This window comes from Diadema setosum, chromosome 10, assembly GCF_964275005.1.
Source record: "Diadema setosum chromosome 10, eeDiaSeto1, whole genome shotgun sequence".
Taxonomy (NCBI): Eukaryota; Metazoa; Echinodermata; class Echinoidea; order Diadematoida; family Diadematidae; genus Diadema; species Diadema setosum.
Window position 1 is genome coordinate 21,808,615 of NC_092694.1, and position 23,164 is coordinate 21,831,778.

The following is a 23,164-nucleotide window of genomic DNA, read 5'->3' on the forward strand; positions in this document are numbered from 1 at the left end:
GTGAGATAGGCCTTCAGTTGTTCATGATTCAAATGAAATTCACATAATGGCATTAAATCAAAATACATTCACATTTTCCATTTGCTATGAAGGTACAAAAACAAGTCAAAAGGTACATGTAATCCATCTCAGACTAACATCAATTTGTACAAGTAAGAATAAAAGGGATTTTTTTTTTTAAATTATCATCATTCATGCCCATTACAGAAATTATTCATCCTTTATAATCAATACACTTCACTATATCTTCACTATACAGGGACAAAACATATTGCAATCCATTTTTCAACGCTCGTGTGCATTCATCATCATCCTTCATTTTCACCTTTGAGAGATCATATTCTTTACCAGCTGTCAAACAATACAAGGGATAGATATGTGAAACAAGCAATACCTCTCACAGTATCTGCCCGTGTAGCCCCTGGGGCAGGCTGTGCAGATGTATCCACCATCGCTGGCTGATCTACACGTGGGACTGAAGCTGGAGGTGAAACAGATGATGTCATCGTTTATCTAATTGCTCATCTTAATTCACATTACTAAATCTTTTAATTCAAAACAGTAAAGTGATGGGGTATGGAATTATTCAATTCCCTTACATGACTGCCTTGACATAAACTGATGTCATTGCAGGACTAAACTTTAGACTGAGGCATACAGGTAAGTCTTTAAAGTGAAAGCATAGTTCTTGTGTTGCTACAGAAATGTTGATTTTTTCTTTGAAATGTACAAAAGTGCAGAAGTTCTTTGGTAGAGCTTTCTGGTATATTGCAAGCAAATTCTAAAAGGTGGAGGATAGATTTTGAGCCTTTCCAAGTACTATGTTATAGCTGCGATACATTGAGGACTGACTAATTTTGCTTTAACATGCATTTCCAATAGACACCTGCCTGAGTATTCTCAGGACTCATCTTCAATGGGTTAAAGTATGTCTGCCTAAATTTTCATTATGCGCTGTACAAACATTGCAAAATTTTGTGCGTCAAGAGAGCTATGACTTCTTGTTGATGTAATCACATGACTTTTATCTTTAGCTTTAGAAAACAGAAGAATAAGTTCATATCTACTGCTGATTTGAAGTACTGGGCAATTCACTGCAGTGATGAAATGCTACATGATGGTTTCAAAACTATTCTCTTTTTCTTTTGGGTGGGGGGGGGGGGGTTGGTTCAGAGCTGCATAATTAGTCTCAAATTTCAGTAATATATCAGAGCTGCATATTAGTCTCAAATTTCAGTAATTATCTGTAATAAGAACACAAAGATCATCCGATCACATGATGTATATGTATACATTATCATAAAGCTACACAACTGTGATCTAATGTTGCAGAAATATTCAAATGGTTTTGACAATGAGCAGTTCAGGGTCTGCGAAATTGATTACGAGCCATGGAACAAGACAAATGTTTAAATGTAATCATCCCGTTGCCACTCTGTTGAAACTGCAAGTTTGCTAAAGATAAGAGGGTCGTATTTGAGAAGCAGAAGTTGTAAGTGCCACTGACTCTGTTCAATTATACCACCTTTCTGTATAGATCTCATGGAATGATAACACTATCCTTTACAGCACTCAATTGAGATGAAGAATGTAGGAAAAAAAAAATATGGGGCATTACTGACTTGTTGGATAGGATCTGGAGAGGGCAAGCACAGGGCTGGCAGTCATCCGGTCTACCCCGGGTGGCATCGCCATAGAAACCAGGGGCACAGAGATGGCATCTGGAGCCAGTGGTGTTGTGCTGACAATCCTGCAGATGAAGAAAATGTCCTTCAGTTTTTAACCCCATGCAGATGAATTAGATTCGTTGAAACATAGATTTGATGTGTACCTCAAACATATGTAGGATCAATTGTAAATAGGTTAAACAAAGATACCGCTGTGTGTGTATCTATCAATTTGTCTACAATGTATGTATCTATTCATTTCTTAATCCACCCATCAATCTGTCTGTCTATCTATCTATCTATCTACATTGTACTTACCTAGTCATTTACTTCATTCATTCATTCATTCATTCATTCATTCATTCATTCATTCATTCATTCATTCATTCATTCATTCATTCATTCATTCATTCATTCATTTACTTTTTTATTTGTTTGTTTATTTACCTTATTTATCTACCAAGTGTATACATTTGTAAAGAGAAAGAGAGATGGATGTATATCTACATGTATATTACAGAACAAACATTAATGAACATTAAAGATCTATTCAAACTGCTCAGTCTTACTTCCATGTCAACACTCGAAAGACTGGCTACTACACCAGTAATCATCAACAGTACAGCCAACATCAACACTGAATCCATAAAATTTGATACTGAGACCAGCTTCCCCTCTAGATCTGACATCTTACCTGACAGTGGCCAGAGCCATCGTCACAGACATCCGAGTGTCTGTGACACGTACACAGCTCACACCTGCCCAGGTATGGCCCCTCCTGTACTCTCACAAAGCCAGCCATGCACTCCTACAGCATTAAAATAAAAATAAAAACAAACAAAAATAAAAAAAGACATTTTGGGGGTTTTGTATCATATCTAGTGAAAGTATTTCTTTCTACCACACATGCTGTGAAATGCCTACTAATGGTCACTGTTACACATGATGTCATGCATAAAGGGATTTAAAAGATGCTGTAACAACATCAATCACAATATTTCACTAGATTATATCATTGCTATTTTCATCAGTTATAAAGCTGCCAAACTTGCATCTTTTCACAAGGGAAACAGAATGCTGAAAGATACAGCAAGAAGAGTTACAGTCCATTGACAGCATACATACTGGGATAGATCTTCGATTCTTGCATATACATGTATCAAGAATAAACCACTACCCAATAGCATAATCTATTCCTTACACTCATTAACTTTAAAAGGAAATGAAAGCTACCATGGCAACATGTAATCATAGTGAAAGCTGATTGGCTGTTGCCATGGCAATTGCTGCTAACATGAATCAACACAGAAAGTCTCAGTGGACAGGGCTCACTTTTCCTCACTCTCCATGGAAAAGGTTTACTGTATAGCAGTCTTATCAAAACCAGTTGCCGAGAATGAGCAATGTACATTATTACTGTGTCTTCATAAGGATGTGAACAATCACTGTAGGTCCCATGCCTCTGATATGATAATATGATATTTCTGCAAAATATGATGCACAGTCTGAATCTTCGTATGATCATTAACCCATTGAGGATGATTTGATTTTGCTACAACACACATTTCCTATAGACACTTGCCCGAGTATACATGGGAATATTCCTCAATTGTTAAATACACGTTGTACTCTTCATACAACAACTATGTCAGATGTCTTTATTCCCAGCTCTGTGTAAACCCTTTCATTTCGAAGAATAATTTATATAACCTTTTAATTCTCAGCTCTATCCAAACCCTTTCATTTGGTAGGACAATTTTTTGGTAGGACAATTTCATTTACACATGCATTTTCTATTACCCTTTTATTCCCATCTCTGCGGAAACCCTTTCATTTGGCAAGACAGTTTCTACAATCCTTTTATTCCCAGCTCAGTGTAGCCCCTTTCATTTAACATGGCAGTTTCTATAACCCTTTTAATTTCAAGCTCAGTGTAGCCCCTTTCATTTGCCAATGCATTTTCTATAACCCTTTTATTCCCAGCTCTGCAGAAACCCTTTCATTTGGTAGGCCAGTTTCTATAACCCTTTTATTCCCAGCTCAGTGTAGCCCCTGTCATTTGGCATGGCAGTTTCTATAACCCTTTTATTCCCAGCTCAATGTAGCCCCTGTCATTTGGCATGGCAGTTTCTATAACCCTTTTATTCCCAGCTCAGTGTAGCCCCTTTCATTTGGCATGGCAGTTTCTATAACCCTTTTATTCCCAGCTCAGTGTAGCCCCTTTCATTTGCCAATGCAATTTCTATAACCCTTTTATTCCCAGCTCAATGTAGCCCCTGTCATTTGGCATGGCAGTTTCTATAACCCTTTTATTCCCAGCTCAGTGTAGCCCTTTTCATTTGGCATGGCAGTTTCTATGACCCTTTTATTCCCAGCTCAGTGTAGCCCCTTTCATTTGGCATGGCAGTTTCTATAACCCTTTTATTCCCAGCTCAGTGTAGCCCCTTTCATTTGGAAAGCCAGTTTCTATAACTCTTTTATTCCCAGCTCAGTGAAGTCCCTTTCATTTGACAAATGTAACCCTTTAATTCCCATCTCTGTGTAGCCCCTTTCATTTCCCAATACATTTTCTATAACCCTTTTATTCCCAGCTCAGTGTGGACCCTTTCATTTGCCAATGCATTTTCTATAATCCTGTTATTTCCACCTCTGGGCAGACCCTTTTATATGCCAATGCATTTTCTATAACCCTTTTATTCCCAGCTCTGTGGAAATCCTTTCATTTGGCATGGCAGTTTCTATAACCCTTTTATTCCCATCTCTGTGTAGCCCCCTTTCATTCCCATCTTACATGCAATGAGCAATGTACATTATTACTGTGTCTTCATAAGGATGTGAACAATCACTGTAGGTCCCATGCCTCTGATAAGACAATATGATATTTCTGCAAAATATGATGCACAGTCTGAATCTTCGTATGATCATTAACCCATTGAGGATGGTTTGATTTTGCTACAACACACATTTCCTATAGACGCTTGCCCGAGTATACATGGGACTACTCCTCAATTGTTAAGTACTCTTCATACAACAACTATGTCAGAGTATTTGCTTCATTCTGACAAGGATGTATTAAAGTGATGCATGAAATGACCACAATAAATATGCAGAAAAATGCTTCCCTGGATAAAACACAAGAGACAAAAGAGAAAGGAGAGTGAGAGAGAGACAAAGACAGAAAGAGATAAGACAGCATCCTGGCTAGAATATTAAGTTCACCTTCATTAACATAAGGATTGAGAGAATGCAGCAATATTAGTAGAACACATCAGTGAAAGTTTGAGGAAAATTGGACAATCGATGCAAAAGTTATGAATTTTTAAAACTTTTGTGTTGGAACCGCTGGATGAGGAGACTACTAAGGCTCGTGATGTCATATGAGTACAACAGTACAAAGAAAATGTAAAGAAAATTCAACATATTTTCACTTTTTTCGCATAATAAAAGAGCACTTGACTTGCCTCTTTCTAAAGGCAATGGGAATAATATTACCCATAACATATGTCAGTAACGAGTCAAGGGAATGCGTACTTTTTTCAAAAGATGAAATTTTGTGAAATTCTCTTTATATTTTCCTTATATTGTTGTACACATGTGACATCATACACAGCAGCAGTCTTCTCATCCAGCGGTGACTGCACAAAAAATTCAAAAATTCATGACTTTTGAACGGATTGTCCGATTTTCCTCAAAACTTTCACTGATGTGTTCTACTAATATTGCTACATTCTCTCAATCCTTATGTTAATGAAGGTGAACTTGTCCTTTAAACTTGGAGTCATCAGACATGAAATGTATGCACACAGCTCATATGAAAGTGAAATGAAAGCAAACTCAAGGTTAACATTTCAGAAGCATACCTCACAGGAAGTGCCCCTGTATCCCTTGGGACATTTACACTCCTCCAGGCCTAGGATGGCTGGGGGTGCGGTCTTGTTACCCCTCGGGACACCAACTTCCATGTACACGCCAGAGATCCTGACAAACGGGTACGGAAATAAAAACTGTATACATTGCATGAACCAGCATATGGCTGTATATCCCTTACAGAGAATTCATGATTGTATGAGTCCACGTCCAAAATAGTCTTCAATGCTATTTACAAAGATGTAAATGCAAGGTTATTGCAATGTATGCAAGGGTAAATGTTTGGTGCAAAGAATTTATCAAAACATGACATATCTATTCTTTTTCTGTTGTGGATTATTCTAACAAAAATGGAGATTTTTTTTGTGTGACATTACAAAGACTCACTTTAAAGAAGGTAAGAGTTTGTTACGTGTTGTGTGGTGATCAGCGATTTCAGCAAAGCGAAACCTAAACTTAAATTTTACTAATCGGCAATTTACATTCTACCATTAAATCAGTATCCTTACAATTCACACATATGAAACAAAAGCCCGAAAGAAAACAGAACAAAACAAAACAAAACAAATGGAAAGAAAAAAGTGGATACCTTGATGAAAGAGTTTGGTAGGACTGTGAAGCTGGGATAAGTATGGCCTGGATGTCTCTGAGAACCATCATGAACTCTGACCTCGATGGTAACCTGTTTGACCCCTGATGCTTGAAATTGTGCTAGAAGGATCATATTTCAAATATATATTTTAGGTACCATCCATTGACAAAGTAAACATTTCTTGATTACATGAATGCATATTGTATGTAAACATATTTGTTTTGTTCATATTTTAAGTATTGTACATTCTACATAGAACATTTCCTAAAATGGTTTGAGGAGAAGAAAATCTAAATGATGGTACTCTTGGACCAGCAACAGTACTTTAAAATACATGTTTGCACTAGTACATCAATGTGTAACTATAAGAAAAATATATTCGCTTGAGAAATTATCCATAATATATGCAAAAAACAAAAACAAAACTGCACACCATTACCAAGATTTTCATGCTGTGAATAATTTTCAACCATATTAAATTGCCTATGGTAAATCGAAGGCATACAGATGAAAATAACATTCCTTCTATAAATAATAATAAAAGGTATGATAATGATAATCGTAACACCAACACTGACAACAAGCGCAACAACAATACTAATAATAAAAAGAATAAGAATAAGAATAAGAATAAGAATAAGAATAAGAATAAGAATAAGAATAAGAATAAGAATAAGAATAAGAATAAGAATAAGAATACGAATACGAATAAGAATAAGAATAAGAATAAGAATAAGAATAAGAATAAGATGATAAAAACAACAACATACAGGTCATATCTGTAATGCCCCATATCTACTTGTATCATACCCAATACTCTATGCACATGAGAGCCTGCAAAAGGCAAAGTATGGATTCCTCACCTCCAACAGCTCCAGCTTGGGCCTGGCCTTCCCGTTGAGATTCTGGATGGGTATTTGTAGAGAGTGCATGTTGCTGACGATCATGATGTGAGGGAGATAAGGTCGAAGGTCAGACCAGCCATCGTCACTCTTTGGCTCCTGGTAGTCAATCTTGTACTTGATCATGCCTCCATAGGCAGTCACCTGGTGGATGGGAATTAATCATTGGGAAGTGACTTTTCATTCAAACATATTACTTTGTTACACACCTAAACAACCTCACTGCAAGCTTTAAGGTCACTTTACTATAGGTGTTACTAACTTTATAGCACAGTTGGTCAACTTATATGGGGAGAAATTAAATACCATCATTGATAAACCAAACAAAACAGCACTAAAAGTGTCCTTGGGTAATAAGTTTCACTTCTGAGATCTAACAGGTGTAAGAGGTTTGAAGATCTAACAGGTTTGAGAGTCATTATGCAAACAAACCCCAAGGAACTACGCACCATTGTTGTAGGCATAATACCGCAGTATAAACAACAAACATGACACATGTGCTGATTTGCTACAAGTGTGTTGATTGCCAAAAGTGCTTTTTAAAGTGTCAGCTGATGGCCGCTGCCAGTGAAGAGATTAAAGAAGTGAACACACCCTGTAAAGATGTGACATAATACTGCTAAAAAGGCTGAACACTCTGTGTGCTTTGAACAGCAATTGTAAAAAAAGAAAAAGAAAAAAGAAACAACAACACGATGTTGTTATCATTGCCTTTATCATAACTTTCTATTCATTAAATAATTTCTGATCAATACGGACAAGCATGGAACTTGGGCACAGTGCCCAAATAAACATAATATCTAATATATGCAAGTATGCATGCAATGTAGGTCATGGTGGATTTCTACCTTGTTTCCCAGGAAAGGTTGAGGGAGGTTCCAGTAAACTTCGCTGGTCATCAGCTCAGACTGGACAGCAGTGAGGTTAACGCTGGCCCCTGAAGGGTAGTGAGTGACCCCTCTCTGGGTACCAGCCATCATGTGGTCATCGCTGACAAAGAGCTCACTAGCCTCCTCTTTGGTCATCTCAATCTGTGGTCAAAAAAGGACAGAAAATGGTCATTTGTAGCTAGTGGTTTGCATTATGATGGATTAGCTTGAACTTATCAAAATTATGATGCTCCTTTTTAAAAAAAATCTTTTATGTCCCTTTCCATTAATATCAACCAATTGAAGACTAGCCCAATGTATACTCAGACAGGTGTCTATGGGCCATGTGTGTTATGGCAAAGTCGGCTTCAATGGGTTAAGACATTATGCATGTAGTTCCAGAATATAGAATGACAAATACATACAGTGTAAGTGAAAAAGTAGTGGCAATCATGAAATTTAGTAAGTTTGTAGTTTTTTTTTGTTTTTTTTTTGGGGTCTTTCGATGACTTCTGTTGTTCAAGAGCTCAATAACTGTGTCTGCAAAGGGGGGGGGGGGGATACTCATGAATTCAAATACAATGGTTAAGTGGTCTATTGTTGATCATGTGATTATAGTATGCTGAATATATGTCTGTATGCATGTCTTTATATATTTCTTAATGGTACAGGTAAGTATGCACATTGTATGTATGTATGTTTGTATGTATATCTGCATGTATGTATTTATGTATAGTCAAAGCAAGAATTGAGTGACTACAGCTGTTAACCATCACAGCTTTCCACACTCACCCTGCTAGCAATGTAGTCAGCCTGGGTACACTTGCCAGTGATTCCGAAGCAGAAGCAGCTGGTGCAGCCAGCCGGGAGGTTGGGCTGGAGACTGAAGCTTCCCTTGGCACACTTGTTACACTTCTTTCCTTTGATGTTTTCCTGAAAACAGGCAGGAATATCAGGCATTTTGCTTTTAAAACCTCTTTTTGAGTGGTTCAGAAATCTATTTGATCTCCAAAAATTCAGATAGGGATTTCTTGTCAGTCTACGCATTGCATCTTAGTAGGCCCATTCATTCAGAGATACTTACATCCATTCTACAAATAATTTCAGCTTCTCTATGAAACTAATCCATTCTGCATTAGAAAATTTTCTTACACATTATATTCAGCTGTGTTGTTAAATTGCATTGCATTTTAGTAGGTCCCTTCACTCAGAAATACATCAATTTACCTATTGATATTTAGTCTTCCTCCAAACAATTTTAGCCTCTCCATGAAATGAATCCATTCTGGATTGAAATTTTTCTACAAATTATATTCAGAGGTGCTGCTGAATTATCATTCAGTGAATATAATTCTGTTCCTGGAACTTCACAGCTAAAAATTCTCGTCATCCAAGACTCTTACTTTACAGATACAGTTCCCCTCATCATCACATCCACAAAGGTCCCCTTGGCAGGATGCAGGGTCGCGACCCCGACGACTGCACCGACATTTGCGACACTTTGGGTAGCTGTAGTAACCGTGCCCACAGCCGTAGCATTGTCGGCCCCCATAATTCTTGTAGCACCTACAAGAAGCATGGACATTTTATAGGATGAAAAAAAAACAAGAATCAAAAACAAAACCAAACAAAAAATGAACACCCTCCACAAAACAAAAGGTAATATGAATGGATCATTCAAAGTAGTATTGGCACACATACTCTGATATTTGGGAAAGAACAAGTGAAATATATCATGAATGATATGCTGCAGCTCACACATAAACAATATACCTAACAGTGTCTTTGCATGCAAAGTATTTACAAGAACCATAAAACTGACTTCAAAGATTAAGACACACACACAGTCATTCCATCAACATATGTGAAGCTTCACAGATGTCATTTCCTATAAGAAAATGATGGTAGTATCACAACTACTTGCCAGGAATTACTTTAAAAGACCACAAAGCTCACCTGCACTGTCCTGTGATTGGATCACACTGCTGGCTGGAAGACCCAAACTCGCTGCAGTTACACGTCTGGCAGGGGCAGAACAAAAGAGACGATCAAACATCAAACTTTTTTGCAGAAAATGTGCTGCATGAAAGTTGTCCACTTCTTTATCAAGTACTCTTAAATTGGATTAACCTGCTCTCACCATTCTATGCAGCCAAGTGGAGGCTACTGTACCTTCCAAAAGTATCTTCTCATAATTTTCAGTCAAACATGCACACACTCAACACCCAGTAAGTTGTAGTTTTGATAAACCACATGATAGTCTTCATTGATAAATTTGTTGATACTGGCATATGATTTTAGCTTTCACAAAGCAGAATACATCAATACTATTTTTCCTACCATTCTCTCTCGCTCTCAACCTCACCTTGCATCCAAACATGGGGTTGTAGCCCCAGTTGCCTGGACTGCAGATGTCGCAGCGAAGACCCATGACATTTGGTGGACAGCCACACTGACCGGTCTTGGGGTCACATAGACCACCCGTCTGCTCACACTGGCAAGCTGGACATTGTAGGTAAGAGTGGAGAATTAATATGGAATCACGATTTTAGAATATGATGCATTTTCATTTTTTTTTTTAATAGAGGGATAATTAACAGCAACATACAAAATATTTTCATAAAATCACACCAGTACCATTATTCCAGTCAACTTAATTTCAATGCCACACCCAGAACATAAATATTTCTATTCACTCAGGATCAATATTTTACTCATTATGTATTACTGTGCCCTCAGAAATACATTCACCCATACAAACATACAAACACACATACATACATACATACAAATTAGTAACATCTTACCAAGCATTTTCCTGGAGAGAGCACTTACATTACTAACTTACATACAATTGTATGTATCACCCTAGAAGACAGACATTACATGACAGAAATTGAGTTGGTACTGTGTCTTTCAGCCCTCTAGAAAGTGGGAGAAGAGCAAATTGTCACATAGGAAGAGACAGAAGTGGCAGGGAGAGTATATAGAATTAAAGGAAAAGAAACATTGGAGTTAAATCCGTCTAAATAGGCCCTCAAAAGAACAGCAGAAGTGTCTACTCAAAGCAGCTTGCCGCTACACAATAGATCTATTTTTGTGTAGTGGTATTTGAACAGAGGATGCAAAGAACAAGTGACATCCAACAGTATGTGGCCACTTAACCCTGGTTCAACTTTATTCAGTCTCCTACTGTGGAAGTCAAAGGTCATGTGGTCACTCACACTGACAGCCACTCTCTCCAAAGTTCCAGTGTCCAGCCTGGCACTGGTCACAGCGTCTGCCGGTCACACCAGGCTTGCACCGGCACTGACCGCTGTCCACATCACAGTAGTCATACATGGAGCCAACGGGGTCGCATTCACAAGCTTGGCAGCCCTCCCCTGAGCTGATGTTGTAGTGGCCGTACTGCAGGGTAGACAACCAATGGACAACTCACTAAGGGTCAAACTATTGTTTAAATTTACCCATGAAGTCCAAGAAGTCATATTTTTGCTGTTTTGTGGTTTGATGTTGTATATTTCTATCATTTAGTATTCATTGTTAGCATTTTATAAGGTCGAGAAAAAAAAAATGTCTTTCACCTGAGTTCTTTGTTGTTCATACAATTTGTATATAATAGTTTATTTTACTTGCAGAATTATCAAAAGTCTCCAAATAACTAAATTTGCAAGTGATTTTTTACTTCCCAATGTGAATACTTTATATCAGACTGTGCCCAATGGCCTAATCTACTGTGCAGGTCTAGCAACACATCATTGAAAATGCAGAGTGTCTGTTTCTATCTAGGATTGACAAATCTGTGTAAGTTTCTTCCTGATTTCTGTGCAAGTCTAATGATTTAAACCAGTTCCATCTAATGTTCTCAAATATTTAAATCTTTCTTCGATAAAGATATGCAGCGAAATTCTTCAAGGCTTGATGGGTTCGATATCATTAATTCTATTGGGACAGGGTCTTCAACAGACGTACGTGGCAAACCACTTCAACTGGCTCTCAGGCTAACAGATGGATACAAAGGATCACATATGCAAAGTGCACTATACATTCATTCTACAATATGCTGTTTGTCTTTCTACATTCATTTTACAATATGCTACAATATGCTGTTTGTATTTTAAAAACCATAACATCAAATGAAAGTATATTTTGCATTATTATATAACTTACAGAGACCCTTTACATACCATAAATGACAACTAACAGTTCAATTGAAATTGTATCAATTTCTTTACTGTCAAGTGTAAGGATCACTTATTTATAAAGGCAGTGCATCCTACTCAGATACAAAATGTCACTATAACAAATTTCCCAAATTTAGAGAAAGTTTGGTAAAGTTAATTCCCAAAAGCAATGCATCCTATTCAGATATTCAGAAATATCACCATTAAAAAAGATAACAAATTACCCAGATTTAGAGAAAGTTTGAAAAGTTTGGTAAAGGTAATTTCTAAGGGCAGTGTATCCTATTCAGATATTCAGAAATGTCACTATCAAAAAAGGTAACAGATTTCACATATATAGAGAAATCTTGATAAGTTTGGTAACTATGTCAGTCACCAAAGCAACACATTCAAACATCCTCCTCTCTTGTAAAATTTCAAGAAGTTTTCCAAGAACCGACTAGAAACTGAGCTATTCCCAGAAGTTCACACCTGCTAAATTGACACTCCCAGAAGGTATGACCTTTGACACTTTCCCAAACACGATTAAAGCACACACTTCCCTGCTGTACCTGTTAGTTTCGTTTTCAATTCCCAAATGAGTCCTCCAATCAGTAATAATTTCAACTCTCTTGCTAAATTCATCCAGAATTTGTTTGTATGCAAGACATCAGCACAAACTAAATTTGATGTGCACTTAACATCGAAACTAATAACTCTGAAAACATTTGAAAGGATGCTTTATTCTCTTTCAGCATTCCTGTGAGATTTTTTTCTTGAAAAGTTCTTGCTATTCTTTGCTATTTCACAACTTGTATATGTTAGTTAGACAATTTGCTGAAAAATTTAGTGGTCCCTGAGGTCAGTTTGGTGTCTAATCCAATCACCTTGTCATCCCTTGAGTATAACAGTAGACCTAAACAATTTTCTCATGTCTACAATGTAAATCAGATAAAGAAACTCCTCTTGAATGAAAAAAAAAGGAATTATTTTGATAAAGGAGCCACACGATGTAATTTCCTTGACACAGAAAAATTAAATATCACAATTTTACATCACATCAAGGAAAAATATTTAATGGATGTTTAAGTCCCAAATCTTTGTTCTTTTTCCTTCTTTTGGTCAAAAGTGTTGAGCTCGATATGAAAAAGATCCTTCTTAAACTTATAGGATTCAATTCATTATGTATTGTATGTACCTGGTACACTATATCTCAGTTGGAAGATAAGCATGGTCACTTGGGTTTGATAGCATTGAGAGAATGCAGTGGGACCGAGTTAGTCCTGTCAACACATACTTCAGAAAATCTATCAACAGGCGCTGAAATACAAAATCTGACTTACAAGCACACAATTTCATTGAAAATGGGGAAAAACAGTGTGCCATGTTGTGACAAAGCAAAATTTTGAACTCAAGAACACTTTCAGGGCAAACTGCCTCTATTGGCATGATCTCACTGGAGACACTGAATCTCAGAAAATACTCCTGTTTATCTTCAATCTCTTGTCGCAAGGTTGGAAGGTGGGGGGAAAGAAAAACAATTCTGATGAAAGAAACATGATTCCAAAATTCCGATGCAGTTGATCTTGTTTTCAAAATGTCAGTTCTCATTCGATGACAAATGGAATTTGATGGTTATTCCTCACACTGGTAACTGATATCAATGATGAACTGCGGCAGGAGAAAATTCTAAATCTGATCCGAAGCCCCTAATTTCTCAAATTACATTAACAGGAAAAACTCATAATCAACATTGAGCCGAGATTCAAATGCCAAAAGGAAAAAATAGAATACTCCCCTACTGTCCCCACCCCCCTCCCATAGGCAAGGTTACCCCCCAGGCACAGGTGTCAAGTTTAGGGGGGAAATGACAAAGGTTGGGCCATCAAGGTTGGATCACTTACCAAGCAGGAGTCACACCTCTGACCTGTGACATTGGCGTGACACAGACACGACCCCGAGGCCTCGTCGCACTGGGAGGAGAGGGCGCCAGTTTCATGGCACTGGCAAGCTGTAGGGGATGAGGGGGGTGGGGGGTGGGGTGGGGTGAGGGAAGAGGGTGGGGAATGGAGAGGGGAGTGGGTGAGAGGCATGGGGTTAATGTATGATCAGGAGTCATCTTCAAAGTAATGCTGCAACAATTCAATTCATTTATTTAACACTTTTACTACCCTTTATTGTGCTTTGTTTGCCGACTAGTATGAATGCTGGAATATGCTTTCCTTGCTGACCAGCACCCAGATGTCTGGGATTTAATTGTCAATGAAAAGATATGAGCTAACCCCACAATCACTGCAAAAAATCACTACTGTGTCTTCAGAGTCTTATGTAAGAATTGAATCATGTTGAATGACTTCTCTGTTTAGAAATGTATGTCGTCCTTCTTTTTCAATGGGCTTTTGTAAAAATTCACCTGGCTGTAGCTGGCTGGTTCATTTTTAAGTTTCACTACCAAAACAAATTCAATTTTTCTTCTTTTCCTTCATTTTACTTTGTACATGACCACCCCTGGCATATGCTACTACTCACTGTTATCAAACTTCATTATGCTTTATGCTTCAATCATGATATAAACATAAAGACTGTGGAAAATGATTCGTTTTTACAATAAAATGTATTTCGCACAGGCACACACAATCATGAGTCTAGTCATGAATAATCTAAGTAGGAACAATTAACAGCTACACAATTTGTAAGGTGTGAGTGATAAATTCATGAAGGTCTAGCAGCACATCACCGGTTTTCAAAGATCCTGCTCAGCTGGACTTTATACCTAATTCCCTTTGGATTCACAGACATCATACATACCCTGGCATCCTATCTCCGTCGTGGCATCTCCATAGAAGCCGACAGCACAGTTCTCACAGTGTTCGCCGGCCGTGTTGAAGCCACAGACGAGACATGCCCCAGTGATGGTATCGCAGCTGCCCGGTGAAGTGATATCCAAGTTGCCATGGCAATTGATGTTGCACGGCCTACAGGACCCTCCCGTTATCATAGGATCACCAAAGTACCCATCCACGCACCTTGGAGGCAAAAGACGATTGCCATTACTTTCAAAAGAAGTCTAGCTTTCAAGAGACAGCACAATACAGAAAATGGTCTTTGCAAAGATAACAATGTTAAAGTCTTTATATATTATTACAGTAGCTTTTATTTCATGAATTTATGCTCGCTCTTACATCAACCTCGCACATGGCTTATTACCATATCATTGTATCATTGCATCTTATGTAGAATACCTTGACAATCAGTTTTTTAATTAAAACTCACAAAAAATCAATTGAATATTCACTGATGGGTGATGATACTAAAAGTTCATGCACCAGTAAACAAATCAAAGATTTTGAAAAAAAAAAAAAAAAGGGACACACCTTGACATCTTATACCATGAATCAAGCATTCACTTGATAATGATGTTAGCTATGGTCTATAACAAAGTACTGTCAAAACTGTCTGTTGTAGCCACCTGTCTATAAAGGCCAATCTGGTCGTCTCCCTTTGAATGCCACTATAGATAGGTTTGACTGTACATGCTAACTCGTTTGAATCAAGTACTTTACCTCTCACATCTGGCCCCGTCGTGCCCTTGGGCACAATGGTCACATCGGAATCCAAATTGTTCGTCCATCACGCATGTGGGGCTGAAACTGAATTTTGAGATAAGATTTCATACTTAGTTGCGCTCATCAAGGCAGAAAATTTAGAATATTGCAAACATCTTTAGTTCCCCTTAATCAATATAATATTTGAGTTTAGCACCACCTGAAGATAAATCGCATGCAACATTCAAAAAAGGAAACATAATCTGTCATTTGATAGTGGTGCTAGCAGCATTTCCATGTGGATTGTAGACAGGTTTAATATCTGTCATTGCCCAGTGCATAAAATGATTTAGACTCTGAAAATGAACAAGAAGTGACATCATATTGCAGTGGCTTTAATAAACAGGAATCATGGACACAACTGCTGTACTCCAAACTAGAATAAAATGTTGAAGGGGTTAAGTTTTGACACCAAAGTCTTTTTGCTACTGCAAAAATTCAGCCCTCACGAAAATACAGCTTTGACAGTAACAGAAATGACATTTTTAAAAAAGATAAGAAAAAGTGGTAATATCTACTTTGAGCTTTGCTCTTCTCCTGGACAGGTGCATGGTTGGCAGGCATCAGCGAGGCCAGATGTTGGGTCTCCATAGTAACCATGCAGGCACAGCTCACAGTGGGGGCCATAGGTGTTGTGGTTGCATTGCTGTAAAGTTTGAGATACGACAAATGAAAGGGGAATTTCAACAACAATAACTCCACGGCATCTACCTCAGGGTGTCTTCCATTTCTTACTAAAATCAAATGATAAGAGATGACACGTCATCTGTCACATGCAAGGAGTCAAACCAGCTGTCCCTATTCTTTCCAACAGTGCCTATGGCTTTATATCCCATATATTTCGTGATGTTTTCAACTTTGCAAATTTTCGCGAACCCACTCATTAACACATTGCAGAATTGTCAATGATTGTCATTGCTAAGGTTGAAAATTGTTAACTCTTTACTTGCAAAGGGCAAAAACCATTTCTCATCCTGTCACTCCGGTTCTCAATTGCAAATTCTACTACCAGCATAATGTTTTCCAATTCCCACTTTGTGATATGTTATGCTCCCAAAAATATATGGCACATGTGGTACTACCTTTCTTTTGAAGTTTGTGGTAATCACAGCACGTAGGTGATGATTTAACCCTTTGGATCCTGTATATTGTAATTCCTATAGGCCTAGTGCATGCCACACTCACTTCCCATGAGTACTGGCTTAGAAGAAAACAAAAACAAAACAAAACAAAACAAAACACATATCTTCTACAGTCAATCAAAAGTGTACATTACTTCGACATTGCACATTGTCATCCAAAAACAATGCACTTTTAAATCTCAATTCCAACAAGAATAAACAAAATCCAATTTTACCCTGCCTATGGGGAATCTTATCCACACTGCCGCAAAACACAATGTGAATGAGCATTTGCCTGATATCATATGTCCTTGCACAAATGCCATTTATTACAAGCAAGAGAGATAAGCTACCAGCATATATTTTGTGTAATCCTCTCCGGGCTTTTTTTTAACAAAAGGGGAGAAGTGATATTCTTTTTGATGAACGTCTCGCACATACCAAACATTCTCCAGTGAAGGCATCACACTCTGGCGAGTGGTTGTTACAGTCACATCGCTCACACCGTCCACCAAGCAGAGCGTTGTTGACCCTTCGGTAGCCATACTCACATGACTGTGAAAAAAAAGGGGGAAAGGCAGATTAAAGGGAATAAATACAATTGAAGGAGCACAATAAAATAGTAGTGAAAGACAAATATCAGTGATGGCACTGATTAGGCCAAACAAGTGAATACTAGTTAAGTGCTCTTAGACATATGCCATTTTAATATAGGACATATTTACGTTCGCACTTCTACGTATCAAACTGTCTGTATAATCAAAGATACTGCATGTCAGTATTGTCATCTCTGGAAATATGTGCATGCAATGACTTGTAACGCAACCAACTTTAATCAGAAACCAGTATTTCCAATAGCACCAAAAGTGTCCACATAAACAACATGTTTGATATATTGATCATCAATATTGATCATCAGTACAGCATTCAACTTTTAACTGCTTTCCCTAAAAAGTGCCAACGCTATTATCTCTCTGAATACATTTCAGCTTAGATAATGCGGATATGAGTGAGATCTGGCCATACATGTATTGTTTTTCCATCCTCTGTCTATAATTTACAAGGAAATGTCTACACCTGAACAACAAAACTATAGGAACCACAGGACTGAGGTTTCTATAGTTTTCAACCTTCTTCCTGATGAACAGTAGGTACTTGGCTTCAGCATTACTTCCTTTGGCACTATTTCTGTATCTACCAGGGTAGCATTCTCTACCCAGGGTAGTCCCATAATTAGTGGTTTATACACTTGTTCTTGGGGGCCCTGCAACATGCTAATAATTAATTCAACATACATGTATTAAAACAACAAACCCAAGGACATCCTCTTGTACATGGCAATATACAAATCATGGTGAAATTCTGTGTACGTAATGCAAAATAAGTCATTAAAAATAAAAGAAAGCACATTATCATGAAAAGCAGAGTGATACTCCAGCACAATAAAGGGATATCTCAGGTTTACTAGCTTCTAAAGGAGATACATGTATGTTAATAAATTTGATTTAAGTGAACTACGAGATTGCATTTCTGATCTTTATCACACAAGAGGCACCTAAAAATGTCATTTGAAATGACTGAATAGCAATTCATGCAAACCCTATCCCTTAACCCTTTGTATGCTTTGAGTACTGATTGACACAGAAAACCCCAGCATTGTACACACTGTACAAAGTCCCCAGTACAGAAAGGGTGAAAGTGTACCATCGTGGTCAGATATTCACACTGAGATGTATTGGTGTACCAACCTCGCATGACAGTCCCTCGTAAGTGGGTGGGCAAGCACATTGCTCCACACTGGCCAGAATGGACTGACTGGGGGTGCCCTGTCTGACAACATCTAGACGTACATTCTTCAACCTGTGAATGTCGAACAAAGTACCAAATGGTCAGGGAGAGATTCACAAACCTTCACACATTCACATCTATCTTGTCCGTACTTATCTCATCTGCCATAATTTCACATTTTAGATTGGAGACAATTTCAAACACTTTAAATACTCAGAGTAAAACTGTAGCTATTCCATTCAACATGCTTAGCAATTCATAATTATCAATTCAGTATAATATATCATCATAAATTCTTGTGCAGGTGCATTCAAGGTTAATCAGTTAAACACATACATAATGGTTGAAAAAGCCTCTTATCATGGAAAGTTGTGGGGTTTTTTCTCCATGATCTTCCTATTTTCCCCCATTCAATCACCTTCCAGACAACAAACAACTTCCTTACATGTTTGTTAAATAACACAAACATTTCTTGGTAGATACAATAGTAAAGGGAACTTAACTACATTGTATGGTAGCCCTACTACATATTGACCACCCTTATTGAAACCAACCGCGTATAATTCGCGCACTGAACACTTAGTACGCACTTCTCTGCGCGCAAAGCACATAAAAATGGATTGGCTTTGAATGTAGATGAGGATGGTGTGGGAAAACGCGATACACTGTTCATTAATGGTTTTAATCAAGGACAAAATTTCAAATGATTTTCACCGAATCGTAATGACAGCACAATGTAATGTCTATGGAAGTTTCTAAAAGGCTTCTAAAAAGCTTCGTACAACACGGTGTTCAATACAACTCGGTTTGCGTGCATTGTCAATGCAAAAACAGCGGTCGATCCTAATAACGCGATTTACCGCGGGGAGCTGAAACGAGGCCACGCAAGTTCGTCGGCGATATTTTTGCACTGAAACTTTGAATCGAAAGGGGAACAACGGCATTTGATAGAGCTGGATTTTCTCAATCACGTAGGTCAAGTTTTTTACGTGAATTTCAGTGTTAAATATTCTTATCAAGCAAATAAACATTAGGCGGTCGATTAGTAGTAGGTCCAACTATACACTAACTCAAGGAGTCAAAGAAAACCTACCGAATGACACAAATTGTACTGGTAACATTATGAAAATGTTTCCTTCAATCCAATACCCTACGGAATGCCAGAGACAGATTTGCTTGACCCTACCTGGACTCCCGAGGCCTGGTGTTGTACGACGCCCTGATGAGAAGCATTCTGACATCGCTCAGCACTGACATGAACTGCTCCTGGCTTGACCTCTCACCCATGATCCCCCTGGAGGGGTCAACTTCTGGGGTCAGCACGAACCAGTCTTCGGCGACCATGTGCACCTGCACGGTACGCTCCTCCTCCGGCTGCAGGTAGAGGAAGCTTTGGTAGAGGCGGACACCGTCGCCCTGGAAACAAAAGTTTCGAGCATCCATTTTAATTTGATTTGTCAATTACGTTTCAATATGTCACGTGATATTCAACAAATTACAACAGCATCATTTTACAAGTTGCATGTACATTGTATTTACAGGATTCTGATACCCATCTGACTGAGGTGATCATGCAGCAATAATTATACTAAATAGTTCTAGTTGATTTAGCAACCAAACTACAGCAGTTGACCAATCTGTGAATATGCTAGAGCAGAAGAAGAGAGAGAAAAGCCACCATCTTACTCTAATTAATTGGGGAAAAAAAAGATGAAATCAGCTTCTATGCTTGTGAACCGATATATGCTTTTCTTGACATTTCATTTGTGGAAATTCATCAGTTGTTATGAATAAATATAAAACTCTAGTCATGTACAAGGCTATGTAACCTATTTGAAAATTTTGTATTTGTCCCTGAAATATGTGCCATAATGAAGTGGATTATAGTTCACAGTAATGCACACATAAAAAAGTTCAGACAATTACTGTTTCATTTAAACATATATTGCCTGTTTCTGACAGTTCCTTTCTTTTATACTCAAGATATACTCAAGAAAAATAGCTGATGTTCAGAATATGACATTAGATATCATTAGTTGAGGTACAGAAGGTGTAACTCCATGGACAGCATTAGCCTCCTTCTGACTGTCAACTGAGAATATCTTCACAGTTGCGAAGAGAAAATTTCTATGGAATTTCCCCACCTCTAGGACGACATCGATGTCCCTGGTTGCCTGGTGATACGGATCCCCGCGATGGATGCTGTAACTGACGGTGTACGAGAGGTATCCACCATGGGATGCAAGCTGTGCAATTGAACAGAAAACACAGAAGTGCGCTGTCACTAAAGGGTGAGAATGTCATGAATAATACAGTGGGGAGGGAATGATTTGGATGAAGGGGGAGGATGTTGGGGTGAGAATGTCTAGTAAAACCTGGTGGGGGAAGAGCTTTGGGGGAATATCTTGGAAATTGGGCATGTCTTGGAGTACCTGTGGCCCTAAGGTAATGGCACTAAGATTTAGTGACAAAAGATACAAGTTCAAACATGCATGTGTACGATGCATGATGCCGAGCTAAAGATACAATGTCAGTAGTGTTATTTTTTACCTAGTTAAAGATGTATGTGCCACAGAGACTTGTGTAAATGCTTGTGGGAGCAGAGTGGTGAAGTGGGGACAAGTTGGAGCAGGGTGGTGTAGAGGTTAATTCTCAGAACACTTGAAACGGGAGGACAAAGATTCAAATCCTGTCCTCTGCAACATCCTTTTGGACAAAACTTTTTACTCTGAGATGTCCCTCCTGAACCAAGATGTATAAATGAATACAGGGCAATTCTGTAAGCAATGTAACTTGCCATCTAACAAGGCACACAAGGGCTTGAAACCTGGCAGTGTCACTTCAATGCAAGATTGCCGTAACTCCACTTCATGCGCCACATGCACATTTATTAGTGGAAAAGTTGAGCAAAGAAAATGGGATTCCATCGGGATTGCGTTTGTTACATACACATTTAATGACTTCCACCCATCAAGCCAACAATACCATTCTTACTTTGCATAACAACATGGGGGGGGGGGTGGTACAATGTAGCTATATCAGGGACCAGTACAACTCACAATAAAGGAGACACAGTGGGTGGGTGGTGGTGAAACAGCTAAATCTATTTGTTTAAAATTGAAGTTTAAACTGTAAAGGAATGTGAGGAGGAGACAGATTGAATTGTCTGTGTACAAATCAATCATTCACTACATAAAGCATATCTACACTGTGAACCATCACTGATAAATACTGAAGTCTCTGCATTTCCTCAACTTCTTGACAGAACTTGCTACATCAAGTAAACAAAGTTCCACAAAAGGCAATGTGGAAAACGAAATAAGGAGTTGAAGTAGGCCTGCAAAGGAGATGAATCAATCAAGTGTAATGTTGCAGAAATTGAAATGAACCAAACTGAATGCCCCCAATAATGTGAGCTATTCTCAACAGACTGGAATTTGGGGCTGGATATCATGTTATATGCTGTTCTGTGCCAGGGTTATTCCCTTGGCTGTTAGCCAAAGTTAGCAGCCACCTCCAAAGTGACCCCTTGCTAGCTCCTGCCCCCAAGATGTCTGGGAGAGGTAAAGGGTGTCAGAGATACTGTGAGAAGTTCAACCCATGGGACATTTGTTGGGACTATTTTTGACATTGAAGCATAACAACAAAATATGCAAGATTATCCTCTGTAATCAGTCTGTCTCCATGACAAATGAATTACAAATTCACAGATTAGCTCCTCCGCCCCATCTTATATCAAGGCACTTTGAACATATGAACAGAGAAAATCAGCCAAATATGAAATATAACCCCCCCCCCCCCCCCCCCCCACGAGAATTGCAGTTACTATGGCAATAACTTCACTGTGACTAGTAGATTGGTCAGTGCCGGTTGCCATGGTAATATGGATCATCACAAGGTCCATCTGTTCTCTGCAACAGGAGTCACTTCACATGTCCAAACACTAATCATAGCAAAACTAACTCACAAGTGGTGAGACTGCACAGGGTTGGATGAGCAAAGGAGTACTGGGTTCTCTAGCTGTTTTCTGACAATAAGAAATAATGACAACATCTGACACCTAAAAAGGATACTTTGAGGGAAATGCATCTTGTGCTTTCACCATTGATGGTACTGGAGAATCATTTATATTGCTACAGTGCCACAGAATATTTGATCCCAAAATTGGACTGATCTATCATTATCTGGAGAAAGTGATACTCCAATCACTCCATCATGCCATTCGTGGGGTTGTCCGGGAATTTTTTAAAGCACTTGCTTACACCAGCAATAGTCCCACTCAAAAAAACATTTCAGTAATTGTCCCCCCACCCCCTCCAAGAAGAGTCTGGTTGCTATGGAAACATACCTTGTTGCCTACATACTCTCTGGAGGCAAACCAGAAGTACATGTCCTCATTGAGGTCTTCCAGGGCCTTGTAGTGGTTGATGGCAAGCATGTCTACTCCTGTGGTATCCGGGAAGGCGTAGGAGGATCTCTCGATGTTGGTCACAAACCAGCCACTCAATGTTGTCACCTGACGAATAGAAAACATTTCAGAAAGGCAATGACACAAGAAATATGATTTCAGTTATCCAGGGATGTTTCCAT

At 38.5% G+C, this 23,164-nt stretch overlaps 1 protein-coding gene across 1 annotated transcript in view; it reads right to left on the reverse strand.

Moving 5' to 3' along the window:
• LOC140233849 (laminin subunit alpha-2-like) overlaps nt 1-23,164 on the reverse strand; it is a 209,774-nt gene that overhangs the window by 28,807 nt on the left and 157,803 nt on the right. The window contains exons 11-31 of the mRNA XM_072313941.1: nt 22,923-23,090; nt 20,719-20,820; nt 19,761-19,990; nt 18,535-18,646; nt 17,228-17,341; nt 16,184-16,311; nt 15,624-15,710; nt 14,869-15,086; nt 13,965-14,071; nt 11,122-11,305; nt 10,263-10,399; nt 9,854-9,918; nt 9,301-9,463; nt 8,690-8,830; nt 7,877-8,059; nt 6,990-7,172; nt 6,124-6,245; nt 5,528-5,645; nt 2,362-2,475; nt 1,623-1,750; nt 395-481 (exon numbers count right to left, since the gene is read on the reverse strand). Of these exons, the coding sequence (XP_072170042.1) occupies nt 395-481; nt 1,623-1,750; nt 2,362-2,475; nt 5,528-5,645; nt 6,124-6,245; nt 6,990-7,172; nt 7,877-8,059; nt 8,690-8,830; nt 9,301-9,463; nt 9,854-9,918; nt 10,263-10,399; nt 11,122-11,305; nt 13,965-14,071; nt 14,869-15,086; nt 15,624-15,710; nt 16,184-16,311; nt 17,228-17,341; nt 18,535-18,646; nt 19,761-19,990; nt 20,719-20,820; nt 22,923-23,090 (2,891 nt within the window). The remainder of the gene's footprint in view (nt 1-394; nt 482-1,622; nt 1,751-2,361; nt 2,476-5,527; nt 5,646-6,123; nt 6,246-6,989; nt 7,173-7,876; nt 8,060-8,689; nt 8,831-9,300; nt 9,464-9,853; nt 9,919-10,262; nt 10,400-11,121; nt 11,306-13,964; nt 14,072-14,868; nt 15,087-15,623; nt 15,711-16,183; nt 16,312-17,227; nt 17,342-18,534; nt 18,647-19,760; nt 19,991-20,718; nt 20,821-22,922; nt 23,091-23,164) is intronic.